The sequence below is a fragment of the Miniopterus natalensis genome, chromosome 1, assembly GCF_054644295.1.
Source record: "Miniopterus natalensis isolate mMinNat1 chromosome 1, mMinNat1.hap1, whole genome shotgun sequence".
NCBI classification, from domain to species: domain Eukaryota; kingdom Metazoa; phylum Chordata; class Mammalia; order Chiroptera; family Miniopteridae; genus Miniopterus; species Miniopterus natalensis.
This window is the reverse complement of record NC_142081.1, coordinates 129,770,855-129,784,745: the sequence shown is the minus strand read 5'-3', so window position 1 is coordinate 129,784,745 and position 13,891 is coordinate 129,770,855. Positions and strand designations below refer to the sequence as shown.

Below are 13,891 nucleotides of genomic sequence, written 5' to 3'. Positions count from 1 at the left end.
GGCCTCCCTCCCTTCCAGGTGGCTTTTGCCCGTGTAAGAGCAGCGAGCACAGTGCTGCTTTCTCCTAATGGACTTAGCACGGTGCACCTGCTTAGCAGGTCTGAAACACTTCTGTTAGATGAATTGATGTCGTCTTAGGTTTCTCATAAGAAGAATTAGCTCCCCATAAGCTTAAGTGTCTCATAAAATGTTTCTATTTCAGTGCATTCATATGGATTATTGGGCCAGCACAGAGTAGTCTATTTGCTTATTAAGGATGACTTGTTTCAAGTGAGTCCCGTTGATAGGTGGCACGTAGCACAAATGACTGTATTTCGACAGAGTCAGTACTTAATCATCATAACATCAGAGGGGGGAGAATGGATCACTGCTCAAATTGTGGTAGGTACGAGCCTTGTTAGTGTGTGGTAGTGACCAAAACAGACCCATTCTCACATTTACACCCCTCCGATGCCATGCTCTCAGCTAGGGACTTATGACAAGAAGTCAGAGGGAATAATATGCAAAGCAGGTTTTTTTCAAACCATGAGGTTTTACAAAGAGTTAAACTATGCAGAAGAGACATTTAGAAATGTCAACTAGCTGAGCATTGGGGGAATTGTAACTTAAATGAACCCCATGCCAATATGAATTTTCATATGGGGTAAAAACCTCATTTCTAAATTGCCTCAATAATGCAAATGTTAGCTTCGTTTTCAGAACATGCTCTAATTCCACCTGCTGCTTGGAAGAATTTTTTTTTTTTAAAGAAAGGTAATATCTGAGAGACTTGTAGTCAAGACTTTTAGGCTCTGTAAATGTAAACCCGGATACATCTCTCCTGTTCTAAACACAGAATAAGAAATAAGAAAATCAAGGAAGTGTGGCTGAACTCGAAAATAAGGTGATAAGGTGAACCTCTCCAGTGATCAGAAAAGGCTGGGTTCTGAAGCAGGACCCAAACAGGTGCCACTGGACGCTCCGTTCTTGCGGAGTGAAGGGCTCTGGGAGAGACGGGGCGGGACGGCTCAGGGCCTGCAGCCAGGGTCTGGGGAGGCCCTCTTGGAGCGCAAAGCAAGGCTGGCCCTAGGGGGACGAGAACAGAGCTTAACCCCGGGAAAGGGAGACAAGCTGCCTTGGCTCAGTGTGCGGATGCGCAACAAGGTATCACTAAGGGTTGCCCCAACGATGAAAGACCTGGTTCTGTACAGTTGTTCTTCGGGATGGATAGAACATGCAAAACCAGTAATTCAATAAGCAGGAGAGGGTAAATAAATAAATACTTCCCACTCAGAGAGAGCCAAAATCCCAAAACCATAAAAATCATTTAGTGCTAAACATAAAAAAAGAGCAAAAGATTCAGAATGGAAATTCCTTTCAGTTGAGTTCACTGAAGACTCTGGATAGAACATTAGCATATAAAAATCAATAGAGTTCCCAGGAATAATGAACTAAACATAATAGGAAAAAGGTAGCCAAAATATATAAAATGTAGCCAAAAATATATAAAATGTATAGGGAATATACTTAACAAAACATGTATAAGGCTTTTATGGAGAAAGACATCACAGCCCTATCGAAGGAGTCATAGAAGACATGAATAAAGAAAGACTTCCACCATCTTCTGGATAGAAAGATTCAGCAGGGCAGAAGGAGTCAGTGCTCTCCGAATTTTCCCATAAATTTAACGCATTTCCAGTAAATATCCGAACAGAGTTTTCTGCGGCATTCAGCAAGTTGTGCCTAAAATTCATGATGAAGAGCAATAGATCACAAACAGCCGAGACAATTTTGAAGATGAGAAACACGGGGAGATTTCCCTCCCCCTGGCATCGCACGTTATTATGAGGCCATAATACTTCCTGCGGCAATGGCATGGGGTAGACAAGCAGGCCAACGAAACAGACTCTGGAGCCAGGCACAAGTCCACACACACAGAGAAACGTGAAATGTGACACGGGTGGAATGAATGGCAGGTGAGCTCAGCGGGCAAACGAGTTTCCTGGCGACCAGAATAGGACAATTTAACTGCCTCACCCCATCCATTACCATACCATTTCCATACCCATCAGATTGGCAGTAACTGGGGGGATGTGGAGCGGGGATGACCCTCACAGGCAGGAATATAACACTGGAAATACCAACCAAAACACATGTATATGCTAGAGAGGCTGGAAAACGTAACGCTAACTTTTAAAGGAAAATATAAACAATATTTTCCAAAGCTGGGTACATTTGTTATGTTGAATTACTTTAAAAATTATTGAAACGTTTAAAATAAAAATATTAGATACATAAAAACATTAACTCCACCCCAGAGAACATTACTACAAAATAATGGTTAGTGAAACAAATTTAAATGGTCTAAGCAGCTTGATTTCAATACTGTCATAAATATGCATGGAAATATGATAAAGTGGTAGTTGGACATAATAAGTCAATTTAATAACTGCCCTTTATTTTCTGAATTTTCTATAATGCACACATACTACTTCAATAACCACTATGAACATTTGAAATTTGAATTTCCAACCCATGTCTTAAAATTCAAAAAGGATTCCTGTCAGGAGCAGTCCCAATGACACAAGGCTGGTAGATCTCCCAGATGATAGCTGGATTTCACTAGAATATTTCATTATTATTATTGGCACATTGCATATGCAAGTATAATATTGGCCGCCTCCTCTCTCAGGCCAGTTCCCTAGAAAACAAGCTTACCAGCTGCTTCTTTAGGGGTGGAATTCCAGGCTGAGGACTGTTAGGCTTGGAAGGGGGTAAACTCAATGCAAAGCAGTTCTTTAGAGGGCTGGCCACGATTTCTCGGGTGCACAAGTAGCTGTTTAGTCCTGGGAATGTCTCTGGACAGTCTGGCCACTCCACCACACGGGGGAGGGGAGTCCATCCAGGGGAGGATGGCCGAGAAGTTTATTTGCTGGCTACATCCCTGATCAGAGTTTGCCCATGAACTTCCCAGCACCTCCAAGTTCTGTCACCGACAGCAGCCACATTCCACAGCCCGGCTTGTCCTGCGTCCAGAAAGGATGGCAGGAATTGCAGCCTTGGCGGGCCCAGTGCAGTGGGCTCTGAATGCCAGTGTGCCCGCGGCTGCGTCTATGGCAGGCGTGAGATGTGTGCAGGAGCCGGCCCCCACCCTGCGGAGGCGAGCGGGCTAGACGGCGGGGGTGGCGGGAGATGAAGCAGCCGCCACAGTGGCTGGGGCTGTCCACAGAGCAGCTGCGCAGTGGGAAGGCCATGGATGCTGAGTGGATCTGGGGACGTGCATCCTGCCTCCATGGACTCAACACTGTCCGTCCCTGTGCCACTCAGATGCGCTCATACGCTCCGTGACATGCAACCCTCACAGGCTGAGAACAGATGCCTTCATCTTTTTCTCAAGAGGTCCCTGCAAACTGTATTCTAAAAGACAGCAGCCTTGATTTACATATATTCCCATTAAATTTCCAGCCTTCTGATTTCTTCAATACCAGGACAAGGGCATTCTGGAATTCCCATCTTGTTCACTGTGGGCCAACATCAGGGATCCATCTCCGGGTAATCCTTAGGCTGGCTCCAAGTTGTCCATTCAAGAATATTAAATCCCAGGTTGGGTAAATGCCCAACTTCCTGAATTTCCCATGTTGTCTTAGCTTCTGTCCACTTGGTCTAACAGCCTCAGCTACTCCCACGTAAGTTCCCCAGCTCCTGCCGTGGACATTAGCCGCATCCTGTAATTCCCTTGATGTACGGACTGTCCTTCCAAAATCGGGTTTTGTAATTTCCAGCACAGGCTGTGCTGAGACCGGTCTCGAAATCGTGGAAGCAGTGACGAGAGGGGACACATCTCAAGGATAACGTCACTTGCAAAGCACCTGCATCAGGTGAAGTTGTTCCATGGTGCTCACGCAAGGAAAATGTTAGAAAAGTTTTCAGTTGCCACTTTGTTCCATTATACATCCACCCTTTAAATTTGCCATCAAAGATCTTCATTACAAACAGAAATACAATGGTCATGCATACTCAGCCATATAACCCGTCCGATTTTCTTCAATTTTGAGAAAATGAACAATATGCTTCCCACTTTTGTCTGCTCTCTCAGGCTTCCTTTTTGTTAGCAAGGTTTTACTAAGAGAAAAGTCTTCCATAATTAAAAACAAAACAAAAATTTCTATATGCAGAACTTGTCAGCAGGGCAAAAGTGTATCAAGAGGCTTGAGAATGTCTGCGATGGGGAAGAGAAATTGCGTAGTGTCGCTCCAGCTCCCTCCCCTGAATGCCTCCTACCCCCTTTCGCCTGACCTCTGTCTCCAGGTAAAGTCACCCGAGTCTGCCCGGCGGAGGGGAAGGGAGCACAACCCGCCTCCGAGGGCTCCCGTGACAGGGTAGAGTGGCAAAGGGACCTCTTCCTCTTCCAACTGAGCCACCTAAGACTCACTGGTGACACTCAAGGGAAATGATAAGTGCAAACATGGTCATTTACTTAGTGCTTCTACTAACGCACCAGATAATCACAGAGTAACTACAGTCATTAAAAGTGGGGAGGCCAGAGGTGACCGTGTGAGGACACAGAGAGATGTTTTAACAGAGCAAACACGAGTTCCCTGAATGAAATGTTCCAGAGCTAGCCGGTGACCCGGAAAGGTAACATAGGATTTTGAAAACCACGGTTATTAAAACTCTGTAACATACATTTTAGTGCATGACAAGAAAAAAAAACCCAAAATTAATTCTAACACAAACCCTGAAAAGCATATCCTTCGACACAAAGACACAACCAACCACCATAGAATTTACTTTTCCTTTATTAACAATGTGGCTTACAATTTTTTTCAAGTAAAAAGGGTTGTTGTTTTTTCCATTTAGAATAAAAATTAAAATATAACTCTGATATAGATTTTCACTTATTTACATGAAAACATATATACAGAATACAGTCTTACAATAAAACAACAACATGCCCTTTGTCCTGCAAGTCTCAAATGTAAAAACCCCCAATTTTCCCTTTTACACACCAAAACGTACGCAAGATATATGAATCAAATTTCAACACAAACTAATCAAACTGGAATGTGAAATAGTAACAGGGCTTTTGACATTCACGACTAGGGACAGTTCACACTTCCAGATACCATGCTAGCTCCCACTGTGAACGACAGATGAGATGATTACTTTTTCTGTCATTAAGAATTTTTGTCTCCAATTTCCCATCTTAAGGTAATTTTCAGCTTGTCCTGAACTTTGCATTTTCTTCAATGCAGCTCTTCAGCCCATATGAAGCACCACTCTGCTTGGACATGTGACAAGATCTACGTACTCACTGGTACCCAATCCTGGCCATTTCCAACAAAAGCAGTAAGAGGGAAGAGTCTGCTGCTCAGGACACTGTTATTAATCACCATCTAAACTAGACGTGCTTTTAACCAAAGCCCAAGGCAGCACCAGGTGTCAGCAATTGCAGTTTTTAGGTAAATGAAGTGGGAGAAAAGAGCCCAGTTCGATTTTATCACATCATGTTTTAGATCCTTGTAAACCAACTCCAGCGATAAAAGCTACGAGAATCAATCAACTTTAAAAATCAACCCAGTTAAAGGGAGTAAAGCAATTTCTAGAAATCCCTTGAATGGGAAAAGACAGTGAGTAAGTAAGAGAAGCATTAAATTGTAACGGTTGCTATTTAGTTATTGCACCAAAGGGACATGGGTAGTATGCATCTCTCTCCAACGAGTTCATCCTTAAAAATGACACATACCTTAATTTACTACTTTTCCCTTCAAATCATTGCACACACGATCACAGCTTTCTAAAGACAGAAGAGCGTACTTGGAGCCTAGGTTCACCATGTTAACCAAAGAGCAACAACGATGTTCATACCACAACAAAGATTTTAACACGACTGTTTTTATAGCTCTATATACAGAAATAAATATAAATGGGTGCTTTACAAAAGAAGTGTGAAAACCCCTAGTGCTTCCAAATCAAAGGGAGAAAAGCTCTTAGAAAGGGGTGTTTGGTATAAGATAAAAGGAAAATCTCAGAACTTGCCTGATGCCACACTCAAAATTATATGAGACAAATTAGGAAACTGAGACCAGTCTTCAAAGGCTGATCAAAATCAACCTTCTGGAGATTGCAGTAAGGGTCAGAGGTGGCAGCGTTGGACATTCGAGTCATTTTAACTTATCGAGGAGCAAATCAAAGCAAACACAGGAAATCATCTTTCAAATATGATCAAATAAGATAAAGCAACCTAAAGGCCGTAACAACTCAAACACCGTGCGTGAGTCAAACTTTGATCAAATGAACCTAATTTTAAAAGGAATAGATGAGTTCTCCCTGCTACACAACTCCATGGTGAAGGCAACTGGTCTTTGCCTGTTTCATTTTTATTTTGAAAAGCCCAGAAGTTCTGTTATGCGTACCCTGCTCTTTTGAGGTTTTCACGCTTATATTTTTGTGGAGAGTATTTTCCCAACAGTACAAATGAAGTCAAGAAGTTAGGGGCTAAAACCAGCTCCAATCGTTCTCGAGTGATGGGCTTTTATCATTAAAGATGAGGTGGCAGTTCTTCTCAGGTTATACCCACATCCAGATTGTCAGTGTCTGCTTGGCCAGGAGGGAAAACGCGCTTCTCGGCCGTTCCAAGAGGTAATGAGTGGCGTGGTGTGTGCAGGATCCAGGTACACAGAGGACAGGATTTTGGTCCCTAAGTATTATCTGAGAGACAGAAGAGAGGGGAAGGGAGGGGCATCACTTGGAGGGCTTCAACCAAGGAACGTTTGGTTTAGGGGCTGTGGTGGTATTTGGAGAGGGGCTGGTTACAGGTGTACAATCAGTATTTTCTGCCCTAAGAGACACAGTAACTACACAGTAAAATGTTCCTGGGAGTTGGTCCTATTTCTAAGACTGAAGCTGGTGAGAGGTGACTCGTACAGAGAAATGAACACCACCTTACAGTTCTGCAGACCAGTTGCTACCGGCAGGAAGTTCTACCCACCATCACGGAAATTCCCAAAGAACCCAAGTTCAGGAGGATGTTGGCAACACTTGGAGCAAAAGTATCTTCTTGGTCCTAAAATGTATCCTGGCTCTTAGAAGGGCCGGGAGATGGCACGAGACGACCTTCATGGTGATCACCCAGGCTGGCCTTCTGCCTGCAGCATGGCCTCCTCACACACACGAAGCAGAAGCACAAAGAGAGACTGAGGACACGGAGAGCCTTGGGCATCTGGCCCTGCGGGGAGCAGGATGCGTCCCAGCAATGGTGGGCAGGTCTTGTCCAGGCTGGTGGCAGGAACCTTCCATCTCCTCTGGGCAACTCCAGAGACTCCCACAGAAGATCTACTTCAGCGTAGCACCTCCTCCTCTGTGCCATTCTTGGAAAGGGCACGAGGAGGTGACATTTGTTCTGCAAGTGCATTATGATGTTGCTGGCGCCACGTTCCTTCCTTCCGTTCCACATGCACCAGAAAGAGCTGAGCTTGAAAAGGCCACAGTGAAAGATCATAAATGAGTCAGCACAGGAAGAAAGCCAGGATCTTGAAACGGATACCCTTTCCAATTTCTGAACAGAGCTTAACTCCACAAGACTGAGCATTTAAGGCCAAAGCATGTGGCTGAGAAGGCAGGGTTGGGAAACCGAGAAGGGTCAGAACTTTCGCTTAGAAGAGAGAATGGACTGCAAGCCAGGCATGAATCACCTCGGATAATCCATCCCTACAATGGTGCCACTAGCACAGCTTAGGACAGAGGTCCTTCTGTCAGTGGTCCCTAGGCAAACGCACTTGCCAAATGTTTAAAACTGGACTGTAGAAATCAGCTATAGAGAGACGAAAATGTCTCAAGAGCAAAATGTTTGTTTCCCGTGTTCATCTGGAACAGTGACAGAATGTTAGTACAGGTTAGCGTCAATAATCAAATTTATCCAAATCTGACAATCCCACCTTCAAATGCAGCAGAAGTCTGAGCAGCCAATAAGCCCTCCCCCCACCACGGTATTACTGGAATTGTTGAGACTCTGATCGAAGCCAAAAGATCAAGGTAGTTATAGTAAAAGAGTGACAGAAGGGTGTGCAGCCTCTGCTTTTCCCGCTCACTCCTGAACAAGCTGAAGGTTTGGTTTCTTCACATACGTTTAAAAGGTATTTGGGCAACTACCGTAACAGAATAGAAAAGTCATTTGGGTTTGAATACATATATTGGTTCACTCAGGGGCATTAACACATCAAGTGTTTGGTACAAAAAAAAAAAACAGCCAATTCTCAGAACCGCAGATCTTTCTTCACTGATTTAGTGAAAACTGCCCAAGAAATGTCATAAGAGCCTCAAAGCCAGAGTGAGCTGCAGGAATTACAGCGTTAAAAGCTATGGGACACTCCCATTTTTCTCATTTACTCTTTTTCTCACTTCTGCCAATCTGGACTCTTCCCTTTAGCAGGAGCAGGAAGGAGATTGGGGAACCTGTGCTCACTGCTCCAGTCGAGTGTCAAAACCTGTTACTTTGCAGGAATGAGGTGCAGAGTGACTCAGAATCACATATGATCATCGTTAGTAATCGGCCACGCCAGGTAAAGACCAGGGCTGACTCCAGGTCCAGTGCTCACCCCACTGCATCCGTCAGCCTGTTATAAACGAGTGCCAGGGCTGAACCACAGAGAGCAGCATTCAAAGGGATTCTTCTAAGAGGATGTAGCTGGTGTATAAAAAGCTTCCCTCAATTCTCTTCCCACTCCTGCTCTCTAAAAGTAAGCTTTTCCTTCATTATTCAACTCAAAATTCCCTAAGAGACTAAAGGAGTCCCTCCCTGGTGTGGTCACAATTAAATCAGAACATTAGAGATGTTTGAGATTCCATAAAGGAACCTGAAAATAGAAATCCATTCTAGGTTCACTCAAGGAAAACTCTCATAGCAATGACAGGCCACCTTCCTTCACTCCCCAAACTTCCTAAAAGGCACCTCTGACAGGCGATGCAGGTTTAGCACATCTTTTTATACCTATATCCTGAAACATCACCTACAGTTGTGTTTAAGAAATGAATTGTCACCAAGATCAAACTGCGGTGACAGCCACACAGCCACAGATAGCAGCCACAGCCACACGTGTACTGGTATGAAAGAAGCATCTATAAATGTGCCTGAGGATGAGTAGAGCAAAAACCACCAGCCAGGCAACCTCCTTGGCCACACTGAAGAAGAAAGACACCAACTGCGTCCTAAGGTGTTTTCACAGAAACGTGGGTCTTGGTTTAGGACCTTGTTCAAAGGAAGCTGCCTGGTTTGGGTGGGAGAAAGGCGAGATGTGAATATATAAAGGAGTTCTTCATATCCCACAGGCTTGGACACAGAACTTTAATTTATACTCTCTAGAGGCCACTGATGTGGTCCCAGTGTGTGCTTTAGACACATGGAACTATGAACAGGCTGGTGGATAAAGGCCGTCCTTCGTGCTTCTTGCTTTCCGGTGACTGTGTGAGCCATCTCACGTATCTGCGAAAATACAAGTTCCAGTCCTGAAAACCTTCCCAAGACACTGTATCACCAAGACAATGGGCCATCTCCCCAGAACGCAGAGTCAGTTGGCATACTGGGCATAGAAAGCCACTTTAACTCTCTCGATCTGATGGCACAACTTGATGGCAGGCCCCAGCTTCAGCTCCATGCACTCCTGCACTGTAGGAAGAGTCAGCAGCAGGAGTGCTTGGCCGTCGATGTCCTGTCAGAAAACAAAGCCAGGTTAGAGCCCAGACAGTGCACACCAAGGCAATGCATTTATCCCAGCAGCCTTCGCTCTGGGGCCAAGTGGGAGCGCCTGCTCTCATGTCCCATTCTGTAGAGCATGGGCAGAAAGAGCAACTTGGCTTGATGGCTGTCTCATATTTTGGCTAACATATTATTTTTGCTAAAAAAAAAATTTTGGCTACTCTGAAATTCACATGCCTAGGCTGGTGGGGACGGAGATCTGGGATAGGTGAGCTGCTGTGGGAATTCTTTCCCAAGCTCCCTGCTCCCTGTGGGGAGAGCGCCCCACACCTCCCAGGCTCAGTCCTTTCTACACTCGGCGGTGACTTAATCTGAGCACTAAGAAAAGGGCTCTGTACTAAAGACAAAGCTCTCTTCCCTGTCAAAGTCTAGCATTTCACCATCATAAGAATGGGTGAGAAAATGCTAGAAAAATACGCTAACTACACAGCACAATTTTCCAGAGGAAAACATAGGTGTTCAGACACACTCATGCAGACACACGCACACACATATCTACATCCATATACATCACCCAGAAGGAAGTGCTACCTGTATTTTTGTCTTATTTAGTCCTTTGTCTATACACAGGGGCCCCATAGTGATGATATTCATTAAATGTCTGTGAAATTGCACACACTGCAGGGAGAGCTTTAGGATCCAAAGCTTTAGCATCACACCACTGGATATTTTTACCCCTTCACTGGATTGGTTCTATAATAATTGGGTTTATTTATGTAGATGTTGGTTGAGTAACTGAGTGTAACTCAACCTCTCTTTCCATTCACCAGCACACTCTTCATACCCCAGAGGGAACAACTGAGGCTCCAGGAGACTGCAGGCCCAACGTCATGATAAAGGTCAGTGGTGGAATGAGAGCATTAGTGAAACTCGGGACACCAGACTTCTGCCAGCTGGGGAAGCAGTGTGCCCAGGGCTGCCACAAGCCACAAAGGCTTACAGTCATGTGGCTGCCTGCAAGCATGCATCTCAGACATCACATATATTGGTGAATTTCACATAGGTGCTTATTTCTCACACTAATGGTTTACTTAGCTGTCTTGTAAATATCTACAGCAAAAAAACACCAAGATACGTACAAATGTTAGCCTTGGGAAAACTAATGTTATAAAACTAAGTGCAGGAGGCTTAACTATTAGCTTCAATGAAATCAACAGAACAGGATAGAAAAGACCTGAACTTATTTTAAGAGATGGAAGTTTTTCTTAAAGACTGAACTTAATGCCAGGAAAGCTAGCTAGTAGAGACAGCATTGAAATTAGAACCCTGGTTTTGATATTAAACTTTGGAAGGAAAATTGTAGCTCAGCTTTTAACATCTACATTTAGTCATGCTAACCATCCTTGGACACAGAAAATCAATTACAATGGAAAATCAGCCCTAAAATATAACTCTCTACAGACAATTTCAGTGAAGGTGGCTGCTATATGCATGCACCACATTTAAGTGAAGGATGTCACTCACTCAATAAGCATTTACTGAGCATCTGCTAAGTGCCAGGCACACTCTGATAGTCTCTGGAGATATCATATTGAAAAAAACAAAGATCCCCCTCTTTCCAGGAGACTCTATGAATCTCAAGGGAGGCAAGTAAACAGACCATTAAAATACAGAAAGATTAAGGTATGGGCACAGAGCTATAGGTTCAAACAGGACAGGCAACTGAACTAATCTTATAGGAGTCAAGGAAGGCTACAGAAATTAAGTGATACCTAAATTGAGACCTAAGGGAACAATAAGAATTATTAAGATAATTATTAAGGAATCAAGGAATTATTAAGACAATAATTCTCCCATCAAGAATCAGGGAAATGCAAATTAGGCTCACAATACAATATAATTTTATACCCACAAAAATTAAGGTCTGACAATACGAAGTGTTCACATAGAAGTGTATTATAAAAGGAACCCCTTACACTACTAGTAGAAAAGCACACTGTATATAAGAGAAAATAAACCAAGAGCATAGGAAACACAAAATTCAGAATGGCATTTATGGCCAGTGGAAATCAAGGGGAGTGTGCCTGAAGTTTACAAGAGGTCTCAATTTTAGGCCGCAGATGGGGGTTAGGGGAAAGTCCATACCCCGTGGCCTGGACTTTGAATGTGGGCAACCTGGATGGGTAGAATCGAGTCCATATCTTTGAACTTCCCTCTGAAGAGCAGTTAAATGTGTTCAATGGGTCTCACAGTGCCCACATGGCAGCCCCTGCATATCTGGGACTAACAGAACTGGGAAAAACACAGTTAAATTTTGTCTGCAGATACTCTCCTAATTTCAGGAAGGTGAAGATTACAGGGCAAAGGTAGATTAAGGCTAAGCTATCTAATTCATTACAGCAATCCTTCATACCAGCTTTTTATATGTGAAGAACTGACAACTGGGCCGATATCTGAAATGGGAGGAGTGGTCAACGTGCACTGAGCCACCTCAGGGCTCCGCTGCCCTCTCTGGGTTCTCGCCTCACTCTCTATCTTCCCTGATGTAAAACAGAACTCTAGAATGTTCGCATCTTGAGAAGAACATGCTCCAAGAATAAAATCAGACCTCTGATATCCAAACACCAAAGTGTCATGCTGCTTGTGGGAAGGCACTAGGTTTAGCAGCCTGACCATGGGATTGTCACTGGTGTGGACGAACAAGGGCAGTGGCTCAGTGATATCAAATGTGGTTGACTGACATGTCTATCCCCCACTATCACTCACGCTGCAGACTGCACATAACCAACAACCACTCCAGGGTCCCCACAGAGGAGTGGGAGGGGGAGATGGGTGAATGGAAGCACAACATGATCCTGGAAGGAGCCAAGGAGTGACGGCAGAATCCCACCTTGCAGTTCCTCTCATATGCAGCTGTTGCTCTGGTTTGAAGAAAGGTTTTTCCTTTCCATTGATTTTGTAGTAACAGACCTCACAGTTAATTTAATTTTTACAAATATGCTTTCATATAACTCAGAACTGCTGGCAAACCACTTGTCATGTTCAACACAGAATTACCACAAATGGACTACTAATTTTGAGGAAATGAAATATAATAAAATACACAGCATGAAAGTTATGCTTAGCACATGGCAAAATTAAATTTATTTTGTTTGATATAGAGGTCAGTATAAGACTTGGCAGTTCCTTAATGGGAATATCCAGGTCTACAGAAGTAGGAATTGGCGAGAATGGTCTAAATGTGAAGTAAACCTATAAACTAGCCTGAAATTTTTTTATTAAAATAAATCACTAATTTGGGTACTTTGATTATTCTATGTCTCTGATTCATAAAAGGTGAACAAATAGGCAACATTTTATTTGAGAGTTTTGTGTTTGGTTATAGATGTGGGGGTTTTACTGGATAATATACATGTATATGGCATGAAATTACAGAGTATAGATTTTTTAAGCAGTTGCCGTAACATTTCAGAATTATAAGGCATGTATTCCAGTAATGGGAAGTTTATAATTTCTATAAATACTCCTGGTGATTATGATAGTCTCTGAATTTACAACATCCAGAGCAGTGAGCTCACATAGCTATTACCATTCCAGGCCCTGTGATTTTTTTCACACACTGGTGAATAAAGACCCCGGGTTCCTTCCAGTTCATCTAAAAACTCATACAGCGCCTGGAGTGACCCACTGGAGGCCTCGCCCAATCACGGCCGTGGCATCCAGGCTCAAAGATGATAGAGCAAATTAGCAAAAATTAGTAATTAAAGGTCTGATTGAACAGGAAAGGACTCAAGTGCCCACGTACTTCAGATAGCACAGCGGGGCAGCAGCCTTTTATTGCGGCAGGCGAAATGGCCTAATGTGAAATTTAAAATTAAAAAGGGCTGAGGCTATTATCGATTAAAGTCTACCTGCTTTTCTCTTTACATAAAAAATAAGTAGGTATGGAGGACCAAGCTTCTAACCAACGTGAGAAGAGCAACCGAAGGGAGGGCCCTGCCCGTTGCTTGATTCTAGAAGTGGTAACATGCAGGGAACACTTCACTTCTTAGAAGCCTTCGCCTGCGGAGGCAAGGAACTTTCTGAGATGTTGTTATAAACAGGGCTTAGAAGCACTAAATTAAAAAAGACTTAACGTAAGTAGTATTTTTAGCCTTTTCCCCAATCAGCTTTGTTTTCACTTGCTCGTTACTAGAAACCTGTAAAAGGAAATCAGCC

General features: G+C 43.5%; 1 protein-coding gene across 4 annotated transcripts in view; it reads right to left on the bottom strand.

Moving 5' to 3' along the window:
• Positions 1–4,253: 4,253 nt before the first annotated feature.
• Positions 4,254–13,891, bottom strand: part of SFMBT2 (Scm like with four mbt domains 2) — a 203,818-nt gene continuing 194,180 nt past the window's right edge. For 3 of the 4 annotated variants that reach the window (XM_016219747.2, XM_087825829.1, XM_016219746.2), the window contains one exon: positions 4,254–9,686. In XM_016219747.2, the coding sequence (XP_016075233.2) occupies positions 9,546–9,686 (141 nt within the window). In that variant the 3' untranslated portion in view covers positions 4,254–9,545. The remainder of the gene's footprint in view (positions 9,687–13,891) is intronic. The other variant, XM_087825834.1, reaches the window with a different exon arrangement.